This window comes from Dreissena polymorpha, chromosome 5 (genome assembly GCF_020536995.1).
Source record: "Dreissena polymorpha isolate Duluth1 chromosome 5, UMN_Dpol_1.0, whole genome shotgun sequence".
NCBI classification, from domain to species: Eukaryota; Metazoa; Mollusca; class Bivalvia; order Myida; family Dreissenidae; genus Dreissena; species Dreissena polymorpha.
In genome coordinates this window covers 101185885-101205029 of record NC_068359.1, presented here as the reverse complement: position 1 = coordinate 101205029, position 19145 = coordinate 101185885, and the positions used below count along the sequence as shown (strand labels likewise).

The 19145-nt window shown below is 36.4% G+C and overlaps 1 protein-coding gene across 1 annotated transcript in view; it reads right to left on the bottom strand.

The window, feature by feature from the left end:
* Window positions 1–103: 103 nt before the first annotated feature.
* The window catches only part of LOC127831515 (uncharacterized), a 31304-nt gene continuing 12262 nt past the window's right edge, over window positions 104–19145 (bottom strand). Inside the window, exons 6-13 of the mRNA XM_052356499.1 lie at window positions 18388–18479; window positions 16956–17009; window positions 14412–14490; window positions 11507–11588; window positions 7761–7802; window positions 2986–3106; window positions 330–412; window positions 104–179 (exon numbers count right to left, since the gene is read on the bottom strand). Coding sequence (XP_052212459.1) covers window positions 104–179; window positions 330–412; window positions 2986–3106; window positions 7761–7802; window positions 11507–11588; window positions 14412–14490; window positions 16956–17009; window positions 18388–18479 — 629 coding nt within the window. The remainder of the gene's footprint in view (window positions 180–329; window positions 413–2985; window positions 3107–7760; window positions 7803–11506; window positions 11589–14411; window positions 14491–16955; window positions 17010–18387; window positions 18480–19145) is intronic.

The window sequence follows — 19145 nt, the reverse complement described above, 5'->3', positions numbered from 1 at the left end:
TTTTTACCAGTGGCTGTGCCACTCGTTACAATATTATTTTCTATGATCAACCGTGAATTTACCGGTAAATTGTATTCCACCTAATCCAACAAATATCCTCTATTTAATGCCTTACGTCTTCAGATGACAGCCATCCCAGGTCTTCACTGTCCACAGAGTTGAACGCCTCTCGAAGTTCCCTGTATAACATCAATAATACCATGCTAAGTATTTACTATAACAATATTATATTAAAAAAGTAAACACATATTAACAATACCGAAAAAGGCATGGCAGATTCTAGTGATTTTTTTAAAAATAATTCATTCTGAGTACATTTTACTACATACAAGAGTGCCCTTCCCAGCTTGAGATGCCCATGCTTGACCGGGTGTGCCCCGTCCTTCAGGGTCAGCTCACTAACATGGCAACCCTGCAATATATTAGAAGCCAACTGAAAACAGTTGACATGGCAACCCTGCAATATATTAAAAGCCAACTGAAAACAGTTGACATGGCAACCCTGCAATATATTAGAAGCCAACTGAAAACAGTTGACATGGCAACCCTGCAATATATTAGAAGCCAACTGAAAACAGCTGACATGGCAATCCTGCAATATATTAGAAGCCAACTGAAAACAGTTGACATGGCAACCCTGCAATATATTAGAAGCCAACTGAAAACAGTTGACATGGCAACCCTGCAATATATTAGAAGCCAACTGAAAACAGTTGACATGGCAATCCTGCAATATATTAGAAGCCAACTGAAAACAGTTGACATGGCAACCCTGCAATATATTAGAAGCCAACTGAAAACAGCTGACATGGCAACACTGCAATATATTAGAAGCCAAATGAAAACAGCTGACATGGCAACCCTTCAATATATTAGAAGCCAACTGAAAACAGTTGACATGGCAATCCTGCAATATATTAGAAGCCAACTGAAAACAGTTGACATGGCAATCCTGCAATATATTAAAAGCCAACTGAAAACAGTTGACATGGCTACCCTGCAATATATTAGAAGCCAACTGAAAACAGTGATTCAAGTGTACTCTGACAGACTTTGTTAGCGGGAATATCATCATGAAATAACAGTACAGAAAATTTATTTTACAGCCAAATTAAAGCTTTGATCTTGAGGTGTAATCTTCCTCTCTGTGATTGGAAGACAGTGATTACACAAAACTTTAGTCTACACAAGGTGAGGGTGATGAATGAAGAAGAAACAGTGCAGACAAGCTGTTTAATGGCCTGATTTGTTTGGTTTAACAATTAAGTTTAACCTTTATCTTTGAGGTAGAGAGGCACACTACACACCCTCTTCTCGTGGTGGACATTATAGGAAAGTTATAAAACAATTGAATGATAAATGATGAAATTAATGTCTGTACCAGCTATTTTTCAAAAAAAAAATACTTTGACCTCTAGGAGTCACCTTAAAGGTAGGTAGATGGTTGACCCACATGATACACCATCTGCTTATGGTGGAAATCATAAGCATTTTAAATTGCATGATGAATGGACAAACCCTCGCCTTTGAAGTAGGTAGACGGTGTTACATGCAACATACCATCTCCACCACATGTTGACTTTGACCTTTTAGAAGGGAGAAGGGTGCTACATGTGAAACCTCAGTTTGTTATGGTCAAAAGTTGTGGTAAGATATTTGAAGCATGACAATGTTCGACGCACATGTTTCTGAATATTGACACACACACAAGAACATACTCTCTAACATTGTGACTGCTTTATCCAGATTTCAGCTTCCTTGACATCAACATAATTCTTTCGCGCGACACACCATCTAATGATGATGAACAAATGTTCCAAATGATTTGAAAATCTCACAATTAACAACATGGTAATGGCCCGGACAAGCTCATTTATGGCCATATTTGACCTTTGAACTCAATGTGTGACCTTGACCTTTGAGATATCAATGTAATTCTTTCGCATGACACAATGTCCAATAATGGTGAAATTGTGCTTAATGATTTTAAAATCTCACAATGAACAACATAGTTATTGCCCGGATAAGATTTCGGGACAGACAGACCGACAGACAGACCGACAGACTGACAAAGTGACTCCTATATAACTCCCATTATCAATGAATATTGAATATGACAATGTTTTAGTACGGTACTCTATTTCTAAGTAATAAGGCTTACCGTACTAGTAAGGGGAAAAAATAAATGAAAATTGTTTTAATGAGGATGCCAGACAAATGTTGTAACCACACAACTGCAGCTCATTTAAAGCTGTTTAATGTCAAAACATTTTGATCATCAATCCAAAAAAGTTGAAAGTTATCTAAGTAACAATTGTCTTGGTACATGCCTACCTGTTTAACAATTGTCTTGGTACATGCCTACCTGTTTAACAATTGTCTTGGTACATGCCTACCTGTTTAACAATTGTCTTGGTACATGTCTACCTGTGTAACAATTGTCTTAGTACATGCCTACCTGTTTAACAATTGTCTTGGTACATGCCTACCTGTTTAACAATTGTCTTGGTACATGCCTACCTGTTTAACAATTGTCTTGGTACATGTCTACCTGTGTAACAATTGACTTGGTACATGCCTACCTGTTTAACAATTGTCTTGGTACATGCTTACCTGTGTAACAATTGTCTTGGTACATGCCCACCTGTGTAACAATTGACTTGGTTTATGCCTTCCTGTTTAACAATTGTCTTGGTACATGCCTACCTGTGTAACAATTGTCTTGGTACATGCCTACCTGTTTAAGAATTGTCTTGGTACATGCCTACCTGTTTAACAATTGTCTTCGTACATGCCTACCGGTTAAACAATTGTCTTGGTACATGCCTACATGTTAAACAATTGTCTTGGTACATGTTTACCTGTTTAACAATTGTCTTGGTACATGTCTACTTGTTTACCAATTGTCTTGGTACATGTCTTCATATTAAACAAATGTTTTGATATATGCCTACCTGTTTACCAATTGTCTTGGTACATGCCTACCTGTTTAACAATTGTCTTAGTACATGCCAGGGCCTTTCGAACGTCAGTGAATATGGGGACTCCATTCCTCTCAACAAGATCGGTGAGAATCAGCCGACCCTTTACCAGGTCCAACATCTCACTGCAACATTCGGGGAGTCCAGAACATGAGGATTGTTGAGAGATTTATAATAGTTTAGCAGCATTCTGGGACAAGTGGGCTAATGCATGTCATTAAGTTTTATTCCAGATAAGGCAGTGCAGTTGCACAGGCTAGTCAGGGACAACACTTTCCACCTTCACAATATTTTTATTAAGAAGATACTTTCTTTAATCGCAGAGTTCCATAAAAATGGACTGCACAGGCTAATATGGGACAACACTAAATGCACTGGTATAAAGCCCAGCACAGGCTAATATGGGACAACACTTAATGCACTGGTATAAAGCCCAGCACAGGCTAATATGGGACAACACTTAATGCACTGGTATAAAGCCCAGCACAGGCTAATATGGGACAACACTAAATGCACTGGTATAAAGCCCAGCACAGGCTAATATGGGACAACACTAAATGCACTGGTATAAAGCCCAGCACAGGCTAATATGGGACAACACTTAATGCACTGGTATAAAGCCCAGCACAGGCTAATATGGGACAACACTAAATGCACTGGTATAAAGCCCAGCACAGGCTAATATGGGACAACACTAAATGCACTGGTATAAAGCCCAGCACAGGCTAATATGGGACAACACTTAATGCACTGGTATAAAGCCCAGCACAGGCTAATATGGGACAACACTAAATGCACTGGTATAAAGCCCAGCACAGGCTAATATGGGACAACACTTAATGCACTGGTATAAAGCCCAGCACAGGCTAATCTGGGACAACACTAAATGCACTGGTATAAAGCTCAGCACAGGCTAATATGGGACAACACTTAATGCACTGGTATAAAGCCCAGCACAGGCTAATCTGGGACAACACTTAATGCACTGGTATAAAGCCCAGCACAGGCTAATATGGGACAACACTTAATGCACTGGTATAAAGCCCAGCACAGGCTAATCTGGGACAACACTTAATGCACTGGTATAAAGCCCAGCACAGGCTAATCTGGGACAACACTTAATGCACTGGTATAAAGCCCAGCACAGGCTAATCTGGGACAACACTTAATGCACTGGTATAAAGCCCAGTTGTCCCAGAACGCGGCTAAATTAATCTTGATGTGGAGATGTTTAGCAGATGGAACTTTTCAAAACTGAAAGCTATCTGTTCACCATACAATTCTTAGCTTATGGCAATGTTCACCAAAATTAAGGAAATAGTCTAGCATGAAATGATTTTTGGTTTTAATTATGATGATTCAAAATATTGTCCTTTTTTAAGTATATAGATTACATTTTTCAAAACAACATAAATCTGTTAACTAGTCTCTTGAACAAATAATGATTTGTTTCATTATATGATGAACAAATGCTTCACAATACTTATCATTAAATAAATTGGACCAATTAGGAATGTTTAATTAATGCAGCACATGGGAGAATAACAGGACTACCAAATTCATGCCACATTTTATGAAATGCAATTCAGACAAAATGGTGTTACAATATTAATAGCACATGCTGCTGTAATGTCAGGTATGTGACAAACATTACGAAAGTCTCTGATAAGCAGCTGAATTTGTACATAGTATTGGATGTAACTAAATCAATCAATAAGCTATACTGTCATCATTAGTCAACACATGTTTGACTGTTTCTATCAATAAAAAAAAAATTAACATCAGTTTACAAAATAACAGTCGTCCACATTATTATTAAACAAGTTGAAAAAAGCACAATTTTGACCTTTGGTTGTTAATTTGACCTTGACCTTTTCCCAGGGGGTGACATATATGTACCTTCTCCTCATGGTATATCATTTTAATATTGCATGATGAATTTACAGTTTGAACAAGATGTTTCGTGGCCTAATTAAACCCCCGACATTTACGAGAAACCATAACCTTTCAGGTTTGGAGAGAGGTGTTACACGCAACACATATTCTAATGTTGGTGAAAATGTGTAACTTGTTATTTTTAAATTGCATGATGAATGAGTCCAGACAAGCTGTTTTTGGCCAAATTTAATGTTTGACCTCTTAGTGTGACCTTGACTTTTGATTGCATGAACACAAAACATGGTATCTTATAATGATGATCTGTGATAAGTCGCTTTAAAATTACAATATGAATGACAAAGCTACAAGCAAGGCAAGCTGTTTGATTGCCATGTTTGACCCTTTGACCTCTAAGTAAGACCTGTAACTTTAAGTAGGCACACATTAATTGTCACACACTGTCTCATCATGGTAGTCATTCATGGCAAGCTATTTAAAACAAGGGCTGTTTGTAAAACATGCATGTAGTGGCAGCCATTGTGTAAATACGTTTTTTGTCACTGTGACCTTGACCTTTGACCTAGTGACCTGAAAATCAATAGGGGTCATCTGCCAGTCATGATCAATGTACCTATGAAGTTTCATGATCCTAGGTGTAAGCTTCCTTGAGTTATCATCCGGAAACCATTTTACTGTGTCGAGTCACCGTGACTTTACCTTTGACCTAGTGACCTGAAAATCAATACAGGTCATCTGCGAGTCATGATCAATGTACCTATGAAGTTTCATGATCCTAGGCGTAAGCTTTCTTGAGTTATCATCCAGAAACCATTTTACTGTGTCAAGTCACCGTGACCTTGACTTTTGACCTAGTGACCTGAAAATCAAAAGAGGTCATCTGCGAGTCATGATCAATGTACCTATGAAGTTTAATGATCCTAGGCGTAAGCGTTCTTGAGTTATCATCCGGAAACCATTTTACTGGTTTTCGGACAGTATATTTACCAGCGCTATTTTACCAAATGTCGGTCCTGTTTTCGATATCTAATGACACTTCTATCATGGGGTTTTACAACCAGATTAACATCATAAAAACATGGCAGGTGCATGCCTGAGGGAAACGGACCATTACATTTGCGTTATTGTGTAAATTACCTTGTAAACCGGTATTAAACAATTGTTTCGCCCGATAGCATAAGCGCTGTGACAATTACCAGGGGTAGTGCCAATTACTCGTTCAATTATCAACCGCAATAGTACTACAACTTCTCAGTAAAATAACTGTGACAAATACTAAACGCTTCAAAGTGTGATGGAAGATGTTAGACAACAAGTATCGGAAATGAACAAACAAAGAATTCATATATTGCTTTTTATCGCTTGAATAACAGGTTCATACTAGCAATTATCGGTACATCACTTGCTCATCTTTGAACTCGTTGGTCATAGTACAAACCTTGTAGTAACTTTCTGTCAAATAAATTAAGCATTTAAAATTATTTAAAATGCATTGCAAACATATATAACTAATTTATACCATACGGCATGGTATTTTACAAGCGCATGCTATTACCAGTATTCGTTGATACAATTGACGCTATTTTTGGACACTTTCAATTTTCAACTCTAAGTTTTCGGACACCTGTATTTTGTGAATATTTTTTGTATCTAAGTTTTCGGACACAAACAAATTTTTTTTTAAGTGTCCGAAAACATAGAGTTATTACGGTACTCCAACTCCACATGACAGACAAAAGGCAATTACAAAAGCATATCAACAGCAGATGAGCTAAAACAAATAATCTAATAAGAAGGTATGCAATTATTTGTTTTTTTAAAAGGAGTCATAAAACAGGTTTTGAGAATGATGGGAATATCTCTTAAACAAGAAATTATTAGAAACCACAGTTTAACTTTATTTTATATAGGACAAAATAGTTATAGTGCTTATACGTTTTACTTATTATCTGTGTGTTATAAAACTGAAACCATTAACCCATGCATACAATACATGTGAAAGGCTGCAATAATTTACTAATTTTGTAAGTAAACAACAATGCCACAGACTTCGGCATGGAATAGCCATGCTTTTTATCCTTTATCTGAGTATAAAAATTTAACAAAATATACATGCAACAAGCTACCGCCAGTATGGACTATAGCATAATTTGTGTAAAATATTGAAATGCACTTAAATTAAAACATAAAATCACTGTAGGTTTTATTTTTTCAAACCATCACCTTCATTAAAAGCTGTTCACATAAAGCTGTTTGGAAAATACCAACGCAAACTGAGGACTTGATTATTAACAAAACATTTTATAGTGGAAACCATAATCACTGTATAAAAAAACGTTAATGTTCAGTAAACAAATAGTTGTTTAATAATTTTACTTCAGGTATTAATGGTTTTCATGTTTAATATTATCAATATCATCATTAACTGGCCTTCTTAAAAATTTCTGCCATTACATGCATCACCAGAAAATATTGAATTGTACCCACCATCTCGTAAAAGGGTAAACATTTACGACATATCCCCATTGAATTGTGTCTTGTTCTCAGAAAATTGGGCTTAATGCATGTGCGTAAAGTGTCGAACCAGATATCAGGGACGACACTTTCCGCCTTAACTGGATTTTCGAGTAGAAAAGACTTCTTTTAAACTAAAATTACCATAAAAGCGGAAAGAGTCCACACAGGCTAATCAGGGACGACACTTTACGCACATGAATTAAGACCAGTTTTCTCAGAACGCGGCTCAATTATTTTCAGCACATAATTAAATCAGTGACACAACTGTAGTCAAGCCCAGTGCACATATTTAGGTCACTATACATATATTGTCATTCCCATTCAATATGCAATAATTAAAGGCGGTTCCCTCAACAAGCAATTTACCATTGGGGTGGTATGCTATCACATCGGCGCAAAAGTCTATAACTAAAAATACAGAGAAGAAGAATGTATTGGACATGATAGAAAAACAAGAAATAACATAACAGCAGCCTGGTTAATGATAGAATGATTATCTGATTTGGTAGAAACCCAAACTTACACATAAACTCAAGAGCATGTTGTGTTTTACATGTATTTAAAGTTTGCCAATAAACAACCTCAGAACAGAATAAAGGCAATTCACCTGCCTTCAACTTTTGTTAAGTAATTATTTTTATATCACATTAACTTTCATTTGCTTGGCAAAATAAAAGAGTGATAAAGAGAAGACTAACAAGAGCTGTCACCATAGGATGACTTATGCCCCCTATAAACGCTTGATAGAAGTTATGAGCTTTTTTCGAAACCTAAACGCAGATTTCAAACCTAAACACGGACCCTAAGTTCGAGGTCAAGGTCACAGGGGTCAAAATTTGTGTGCGTATGGAAAGGCCTTGTCCATAAACATATGCATACCAAATATGAAGGTTATATCTCAAGGGACATAGAAGTTATGAGCATTTTTCAAAACCTAAACGCAGATTTCGAAATGTAAACGCGGACCCTAACTTCAAGGTCAAGGTAAGAGGGGTAAAAAGTTTTGTGCGTTTATAAAGGCCTTGTCCATATACACATGCATACCAAATATGAAGGTTATATCTCAAGGGACATAGAAGTTACGAGCATTTTTCAAAACCTAAACGCAGATTTTGAAACCTAAACGCGGACCCTAAGTTCAATGTCAAGGTCACAGGGGTAAAAAAATTTGTGCATATGGAAAGGCCTTGTCCATATACACATGCATACCAAATCTGAAGGTTATATATCAAGGGACATAGAAGTTATGAGCATTTTGAGAAACCTAAACGCAGATTTTGAAACCTAAACGCGGACCCTTAGTTCAAGGACAAGTTCACAGGGGTAAAAAAATTGTGCGTATGGAAAGGCCTTGTCCATATACACATGCATACCAAATATGAAGGTTATATCTCAAGGGACATAGAAGTTATGAGAATTTTTCGAAACCTAAACGCAAACTGTGACGTAAAGACGGGCAGACAGACGGACAGACGGACGGACAGTCCGATCACTATATGTCCCCTTTTCTTCGAAAGGGGGCATTAAAAGGAAGTTCAAAACTCAAACAGGCGTATTAGCTTTAGTATAGTAAAAAGATGAATATAAGTTTATGTAAACACAAATCAGACCCGATTCAAGATAGTGTTACAAATATACTGCATTGTATGTATAAGCATAGGGTCCATTGACAATTAACATTATCTATGAATAGATAAAGTTATACAATGTATAAAAGAAATATAAAATTGGAGTACAGTACTTAAGCCATTTAATATACATGTATCAAAAAAAAATTATAGAAAATGTATGAACTAACTAACATACAACACAAAGCAGACAAAATAAAACTATGGCTGAAGCTTTTGCTCACTGCATACATCATCTGCATGATTCAATAAACAGAAAACCAAACAGAAACCATTATGACAATAAGAGAATAGACAGTAGAAAATACTGCTGGACATTGACAGATTGTATGGTCAATGCCATTAGATGTATTGTTTTTAATTTTTTCTTCTAAATGTTACATCCGGTAAATTCTAAAAGAATAAAACAACAATTGAAAAAGTTATCAAATATCAAAAAGTTGAAATTATTAATAACAAATGCTGTCAGATGACAGCGCGCTCGACTTTTCGATTGCTTGACAGTATAACGTAAGCTATCATGGGGAAATTGTTCATATTCAATAAGGTCGAGGTGTTGTTTTTTTTTTAAATGTTTAAAAATAAAAAATTATTTTGTGTGTGTGGGGGGGGGGAGGGGGGGGGGATGGAGAGGGGGTATAATGTGGGGGTGTGGTCATTTATAAGATGATCTGTCAAAAATAAGAAAAAACAAGACCTGTGTTTGTGAAACACAATGCCTCCTACTGCGCCGCTTTGAAGCCATATATTTGACCATTGACCTGGAAGGATCACCTTGACCTTTCAGCACTCAAAATGTGCAGCTCCATGAGATATGCATGCAAGCCAAATATGGAGTTGCTATCTTTAATATTGCAAAATTTGACCTTTGATCTTGAAGGATGCCTTGACCTTTCACCACTCAAAATGTGCAGCTCTATAAGTTACGCATGCATGCCAAATATCGAGTTGCTATCTTCATTATTGCAAAATTTGACCTTTGACCTTGCCCTTGAAGAATGACCTTGACCTTTCACCACTCAAAATGTGCAACTACATGAAATACACATGCATGGCTAATATCAAGTTGCTATCTTCAATATTGCAAAATTTGACCTTTAACCTTGACCTTGAAGGATGACCTTGAAACTTTAACACTCAAATTGTGCAGCTCCATGAGATACACATGCATGCCAAATATCGGGTTACTATCTTCAATTTTGCAAAATTTGACCTTTCACCTTGACCTTGAAGGATGACCTTGACCTTCCACCACTCAAAATGTGCAGCTCCATGAGATACACATGCATGCCAAATTTCAAGTTGCTATCTTTAATATTGCAAAAGTTATTACCAATGTTAAAGTTTTCCGACGGACGCACAGACTGACGGACAGTTCAGCTGCTATATGCCGCCCTACCGGGGGCATAAAAAGATAAAACAGGGATTCTGCGGTGGGGTGTGGGGGATGGTTTGGGTGGAGTTCATTGTGGTATGTCAGGTAAGTGTAGTTATGTCAGAGTATGAATCAAATCTGATCCTAAATAAAGAAGTTATGGCAATGTTAGCAAAATTTATTTATTTGACCTTGAGATTCAAGGTCATTCAAAGGTCAAAGTCAAATTCAACTTGCCAGGTACAGTACCCTCATGATAGTAAGAAAGTATTTAAAGTTTGAAAGCAATAGCCTTGATACTTGAGAAGTAAAGTGGATCGAAACACAAAATTTAACAAAATATTAAAAGTTTTTTTTAATCTAAAAAGGGCCATAATTCCATCAAAATGCTAACCAGAGTTATGCAACTTGTCTTGTACAGTCCTGTATGATAGTTAGTGAGTGTTTCAAATCTGAAAGCAATAGCTATGACACTTTAGGAGTAAAATGGACCAAAACACAAAACTTAACCAAATGTTCAATTTTCTAAGTATAAAAGGGGCCATAATTCTGTCAAAATGCCAATCAGAGTTACATAACTTTGCCTGCATAGTCCCCTTTTGAAAGTAAGTAAGTGTTGCAAGTATGAAAGCAATAGGTTTAATACTATAGGAATAAAGTGTACCTAAACACAAATTTTAACCAATTTTTTTATTTCTAAGTATAAAAAGGGGCATAACTCTAAAAATAATGCCAACAGAGTTATGCAACTTGACATACACAATTGTCTTGTTGCCATAAAGAAGTATTCAAAGTTTGAGTTAATTATCTTTGATAGTGTTAAAGTTATTTGACTTTATTAAAAAATTTCACCAACGGCAACACCGACGCCAGAGCGAGTAGTATAGCTCTCATTTTTCTTCGAAAAGTCGAGCTAAAAACTAACATGATATGTTGTTCCTTCTTAGGAGGCAATACATTTTTTTACATACTTTTTTCAGCCAAGGTTTTGACCATATAAACTACCAATAAAAAATAGACAAAGAGGATAAAAATATTCTGCAAGTTGAAGATGCACAGCAGTTCACACAAAGCTTTATGCCCTTCTACATGTGCACACAGACACGTACCTGTCCGTGAGGGTCTCACTGTCCACACAGATGTTGGAGGACTTGTACTCACACATGGTCACCACCACCTGACGCTGGGTGGCTGCAGAAAAACATTGAAAGCATGATTTAGTATCTAAACATATGAGTCGCGTTCTGAGAAAACTAGGCATAATGCATGTGCGTAAAGTGTCGTCCAAGATTAGCCTGTGCAGTCCGCACAGGCTGATCAGGGACTGCACTTTCCGCTTGTATGACATTTTCCGTTTCAATGAAGTCTCTTCTTAGCAAAAAAAGGATTTAAGCCGAAAGTGTCGTCTCTGATTAGCCTGTGCAAACTGCACAGGATAATCTGGGATAAGGCTTTACGCACATGCATTAAGCCCAGTTTTCTCAGAACAAGGCTCATATTTCAGAGACAGACTTTGGGTATATTGCATACACTCAATTAGTCTCCGTAATTGGATTCAGAGACTGAATATGAGTAAATTGTGTATACACAATTGAATGTGCAATATTTTGTATGCTCTTCTTTGTAGCCATGCTTTGGTATTCAAATTAATTAAAGAGACTGAACATTGAGGAAAATGTATATACACAACACAAAATGCAATATATGTTAAGCTAAAAAATTCCTTTATGAAAATCACAAACTTTTAATAAGATTTATGATTAAACAGCTTCTTGAAAATAATTTGAAACAAGGATATCAGTAAAACTGATGGATGCTCCTAAATGATGCTTTGTAGATATATGGTTTAATTGTGTGGAAAAAAGTGTGACATTGAGAAAATCTATTATTAGCCTCAGTGACCTTAAACTTGACCCCAGTGACCTCAAACCTCATCAAAAAGGTAGAGGTCCATGCAAGGTACATACATCCCAAATATATAAGAGATAGATCAAATATTGAAGGCGCTTTGAGAAACTGTAACCAAAGTGTGACCTTGAGAAAATCTTTTATCAGCCTCGGTGACCTTAACCTTGACCCCAGTGACCTCAAACCTCATCAAAAAGGTAGAGGTCCATGCAAGGTACATACATCCCAAATATATAAGAGATCAATCAAATATTGAAGGCGCTATGAGAAACTGTAACCAAAGTGTGACCTTGAGAAAATCTTTTATCAGACTCGGTGACCTTGACCTTGACCCCAGCAGGGTTCGACATTAACTATTTTTACAGCCAGACCATCGGACCAGCTCCTCTTAAAATGTACTAGCCCAAATCTGGTGTCTACTAGACCATAAATGACATAGCAAATAAACAGAATTGTGTCTTGTAACTGTTTAATCAGGTTTTATCAGAAAATAATTAGTGAACACAAGAAAGTTATTTGATGCACAGAGTAAAAAATAATATAAAACTATTTAACAACATAAATTGTTTGTTGTAATTTCACTGTTTATCACCAGTTAAACAAATGATGTCTGTACAGCAGGTGACATTTATTAAACGTTATCAAATTCTAGCCTCCTTGACCTCTGTGCTCCATGCTACCACAGCTCCAAGGCCCTTTTCCATCATAATCTGTGTCAGTTTTACCGTCGAATTCTTCTTTATTAACTTATTTGTCGGACGAAAATCCAATCTTGAACAAAGCCATTCTTTAAATTACATTCTCTCGTCTGCTACGCCAAAATGTTTACATTGACGATACCGATTTTCGATAGAAGTCGTAAAAACATGATGTAAAGTTCTACGACACTGCAGAAAATCACTAATTCTTTCATTGCTGGAACCGAATTTTGAAGGTCTTTGCAAACAGTTTGGATCCAGATGAGACGCCACAGAACGTGGCGTCTCATCTGGATCCAAACTGTTTGCTATTCTGATAGTATTCTTTGAAAAAAATTGAAGAAAATGCTAATTTTAAAAATTCAGCAGACAACATTTTAGCAGACTACAAATTTCCCAGCATGCAAAGGGTTAATATTCATGACAACTTTACAAATGGAAACAAGCTATTTCTGTGGGAAGCTCTCCTTCGCGTCTAAAAATAGCGATGAATCATGTGAATGCTCCGCGTTTATTTATATATGCTAGTTTTGTTCTGATGTAAATAATGGATACAATAGTTATTTTACACATTAAGAGAAAAAGGTTTTCGGTTAGTTATAGTTATATGAATCAGTATAGATTTTGTATGTACGACCAGTCGGACAAGCTAGCCCCCTGTTTTACTAGCCCGACCACCGATCTTACTAGACAATGTCTGTCGGACGTGCCTTAGTGTCGAACCCTGCCCAGTGACCTCAAACCTCATCAAAAGGCAGAGGTCCATGCAAGGTTCCTACATGCCAAATATGTAAGAGATCAGTAAAATATTGAAGGCGCTATGAGAAACTGTAACAAAATTGTGACCAAAAAATCTATTTTTAGCCTCGATGACCTTGATGCCAGTGTCCTCAAACCTCATCAAAAGGCAGAGGTCCATGCAAGGTACATACATGACAAATATGTAAGAGAACGGTAAAATATGGAAGGCGCTATGAGAAACTGTAACAAAATTGTGACATGAAAATCTATTATTAGCCTCGGTGACCTTGACTTTGACCCCAGTGACCTCAAACCTCATCAAAAGGAAGATGTCCATGAAAGGTACCTACATGCCGAATATGTAAGAGATCGGTTAAATATTGAAGGTGTATGAGAAACGGTAACAAAAGTGTGACGGAATATATATATGAGGAGCATAAAAATGTTATAATGTTTGTGTATTGCTTCTGTTAATGTTTTTCAGCAACAATGCTAAAAGATATTGGCAATGCTAAATGCAGAAACATGTAATATGTATCTGTTAACAAATTATACTATTGAGTTTATATTGAAAATTGAAAACATTAAATGAATGACCTACAGTGATAACTACCTAATGATATACAAATTAAGGGAAATTATCACTGTATGTACATTATCACCTTACCTACAAGATAGGCAACCTCAATCATGGAAGATATGGCCCTGGTTTTAGAGTCTATCACAAAGAACATAATGTCTGCCATCTGAAAATGTTGAATAATCAATATAAAATTATATATTATAATGCAATGACAAAACATCAAAAGTGAGATCATCACCTTTTTATGTCCAATATGTTTAATGAACAAACCTGTGACCAAAGTTGCATTATTATAGAGACACTGTTGGGTGATGGGAGAAACCAGCACTTGTTTTGAGCTTTTTGCATCAGTAAAACCAGTATTTTGCATCTTCTGAGGAAGAAACACTTGTACAGATAAATTTTACTACTCCTAAATTATAAGTAAAGTTCATTGTAACAGATATCACCCTATTACTTATATGTTTTAAAGACATTTAAAGACATCAGATTTACATTTCATCGTTGGAACATATTTGCTTGAATTTGATAAAGAATGGAAATGTATGAAATACACAATAGTCTGACTTTCAGCTAAAGAAATTATTTGATCTGTGAAAAAATCATTCTTTAGCATTTCTAGTATTTGTCCATAAATACTTTGATGTTACGCATTTGTTTGCATACAAAAGTTTATGTGTACAACTTCATAAATCAATATTCCTTTGCCAGTGTTTTTTTTCCCACCATTTTGGGAATGGGGCCGATCCCTTTGGACTGGGAAAATTTGCGGCGTTTTGACTAACACTGGGATATTAGTGTTGTTGCTGTTTTGCTAAAAAATGCTTCAAAATTGAGAATAAACGTATTTTCAGAATTATATTTACTAACATTGAACTTATATGGGTGGGAGATGAACATTGAGAAATAAAATAAACAAGAGCTGTCTCCATTTGAAGACATATGCCCCAGAAAAACGCTTTTTCCAAACCTAACTGCAGATTTCGAAACCTAAACGCGAACCCTAAGTTCAAATTCAAGGTCAAAGGGGTCAAAATTCGTGTGCGTATGGAAAGGCCTTGTCCATATACACATGCATACCAAATATGAAGGTTTCATCTGAAGCGACATAGAAGTTATGAGCATTTTTCGAAACCTAAACGCAAAAGTGCGACAGACAGACAGATGGACAGACAGTGCAACTGCTATATGCCACCCTATGGGGGGGCATAAAAAAAGATCAGTTTTGATATAGGACAATAACAATCCAACATGCACAACTTCATAACATAAGGAAAACATTTTTGCTATGATTCAATCAGGAGTGTCTTGGTCAATTTGGCTGATTATCAAACTTGACCTAGATCTTATGACCTTTCACATTTTCATGAAGTGTGGCGGAGATCCTATGAAATTTGCTCAAGTTATTGACGGGAAATGAGAAAAAACGCAATTTTTCGATGATTCAAGGGCCGTAACTCAGGAGTGTCTGGGTCAATTTGGCCGATTATTGAACTTGACCTAGATGTTATTGCCTTTCACATTTTCATGAAGTATGGTTAAAATACAATGACAATTGCTTGATATATTGAGCGGAAACAAGAAAAAAATATTAGGATGATTAAAGGGCCGTAACTTGGGAGTGTGTGGGTCAATTTGGCCGATTATCGAACTTGATGCAGATGTTATTACCTTACAAATTTTCATGAAGTTTGGGGAAGATCTGATGACAATTGCTCGAGTTATAGAGCGGAAACGAGAAAAAACCCAATTTTACGATGATTCAAGGGCCGTAACTCAGGAGTGTCTGGGTCAATTTGGCCGATTATCGAACTTGACACAGATGATATTGCCTTACACATTTTCATGAAGTTTGGTGAAGATCTGATGACAATTGATCGAGTTATTGAGTGGAAACGAGAAAAAAACGCAATTTTACGATGATTCAAGGGCCGTTACTCAATAGTGTCTGGGTCAAATTGACCGATTATCGAACTTGACCCAGATGTTATTGCCTTACACATTTTCATGAAGTTTGGTGAAGATCTGATTACAATTGCTCGAGTTATTGAGCGGAAACGAGAAAAACCCCAATTTTACGATGATTCAAGGGCCGTAACTCAGGAGTGTCTGGGTCAATTTAGCAGATTATCGAACTTGACCCAGATGTTATTGCCTTACACATTTTCATGAAGTTTGGTGAAGATCTGATGACAATTGCTCGAGTTATTGAGCAGAAACGAGAAAAAACCCAATTTTACGATGATTCAAGGGCCGTAACTCTGGTGTGTCTGGGTCAATTTGGCCGATTATCGAACTTGACCCAGATGTTATTGCCTTACACATTTTCATGAAGTTTGGTGAAGATCTGATGACAATTGCTCGAGTTTTTGAGCGGAAACTAATCCGGACTAACGGACTGACTTACTGTCTGACGGACGGTGCGATTTTAATATGCCCCCAGAACCTATGTTCTGGGGGCATAAAAAAATATTTTTGTTTGATACCTTCCATAGGGAAGTTTTAGCTCCCATTTGGGAAAAATATATACTTTTTTCCATTGGGAATGGGGCCGATCACCTGACCCGATTTTGAATGGAAAAAAACACTGTTTGCATTATATTGATATCACATTGATTTATTGCTGACCTGTTTTGCCTGAGCCTCCAACTCCATGAGTTCCGGCTTCCAGTTCTGTACCTGCTAAAATAAAGTTGTTGTCACCGAGTATGAGGCAAAAATCTAACACAATGAGGCAAAACACATAATAAGTATTATAGTTATACTCAATGTAATCAAGAGGGCTCAAGGTCAAAGACCATCACCTAAGACCAAGGGAACTTAACTGTTATAAGCAAGAAGTTTTTTATTACAGCCATATAAGAATCCCCCCCCCCCCTTAACCCCTCAAAATCCAGCAGCCATGTTTTTTAATTACTGGAGACATTTTTAAACTCATCGGACACAAAATGTGATTTCTAGAGCTCTGTAGTGTTCACAACTATGACAATGTCATAAAAACTGACCCCCCCCCCTGCAGCTATGTTTCTTAATGGATCAGAATAATTGTTGTTCATTCATATATATCACTAAAACAATTGTTCTTAGCAAGTTTCCTGGTGATGGGGAAAATGTGACTTCTAGGGTTATCAGAACTTTTCACTATAGTCTTATAGAAAACTGCCCTGCCACCTGGTGTCCACATTTTTCAACAGACCAGAAATGTTTTTTGAATTCTGCTGGGATATCATAGGTACAGATTTTATGAGCAAGTTTCAGGATGATAGGTAAACAATATCTGACTACTTGAGTGTTCAAAACATTCCATAATAGCTCAATAAGCAAAACTGTCCTGCCCTCTAATGACCATGTTTTATAAAAGACTGGAAATAACCTTAAACTGCTGAGATATCATTAGATCAAACAAAATTAGCAAGTTTGATAATGATTGAGCAGACAAATCTGACTTCCAGAGTGCTCACAAGCCCTTTTTAGTTATAAAGTGTGACCTTTGAAACCACATGACCCAGATTCAAAGGCTTCCTAGACGAATGGATTAATATTTTCACACAGTTTCCTGACAATCAGGCAATTAGTGTGGTTGTTTGAGTTTTCGCAATTAAGGTGAATAAATGTTGACGACACATAACGGGTGATGCGTGACAAATAACGGACAAAAGGTGACCATAAAAGCTGACAATGATCATGTTGTGCTCAAATGTGCCGAAAGATACCAGAAAACTTGATATCTTCAATCAGCTTTTAGTGTAAAAATGTACAATTTGCATTCATATGTACGTGTATTGTGAAACTGTCTGGTATACACATACCCATATACAGGGCCGTGTTGCTCGAAGCACCGTTAAGTCTAAACGGACCGTTAAATGATAACGGGCCTGTTAAAATCAGTGTAAGTGTTAAGATTGGGTTTCTCAAAATAATGCTGGCTTTTAAAGGCCAGTTTAACGACAGTTTCTTAACAGTAATGTTATCTTAATGTTGCTTTGAGCAACCTGTCCCAGAGCTTATGTGTTTGTCCATCGGGATACTATTACATTTAAAGGTGTTATATATAACTTACTGGATTGTAGAAAGTGATTCCATTCTCTTTGAAGAAGGGTATGGCGATCTCTGCTCGCCATTTTGTAGGGTTGCATGAACCACCTAGGAAAACTAAAAGAAACGAGCCGAAACAAAATGTATTACAAATTGACAAAAATTTCCTCAAATTGGTTGAAAAGAACATTATTGTTAATCAATATGAAATGATCATTTCTTATTTATATAGTTCTATTTCTTAAACTTGTTTAAACTGTTAAAACAACCATAAACATATTGAACACAAATAAGTTTCTACGATGTTCATATGCAGTATGTACATGTATAAAAAATCAGTTTCACAATATGTAAACTATATTTATTAATACAGCTGTTTTCTAAATCAAATAAATATTTGTGTAATGCATGTACGAAAACAACCAATACAGTGTTCACCTTTATAAGTTATATGTAACCAAAGCCACAGAGATTATGTTAATCAGCACTAAAACTGACACAGTCTGACCCATGTTCAATGGCATATGGGCAGGCACGAATAACATGTTACAGCGAATCATGAGCCACACCAGACAGAAAATCTTAAGTTGTCCCTGACATTGGACAAGTGTTTTGTTACTTGTAACTACACTAAAATCAGATTCACAATTATATTAATTAGTTCTCAACAAGGTAGTGAAAACAAACAAAATGTAGAAAACCATTAGTAATACCGGGAAAATAATATTTATGTACCGGTGCACTTGTTAAGAATAAGATCTAAAATAAGATAAAAACAGAAAT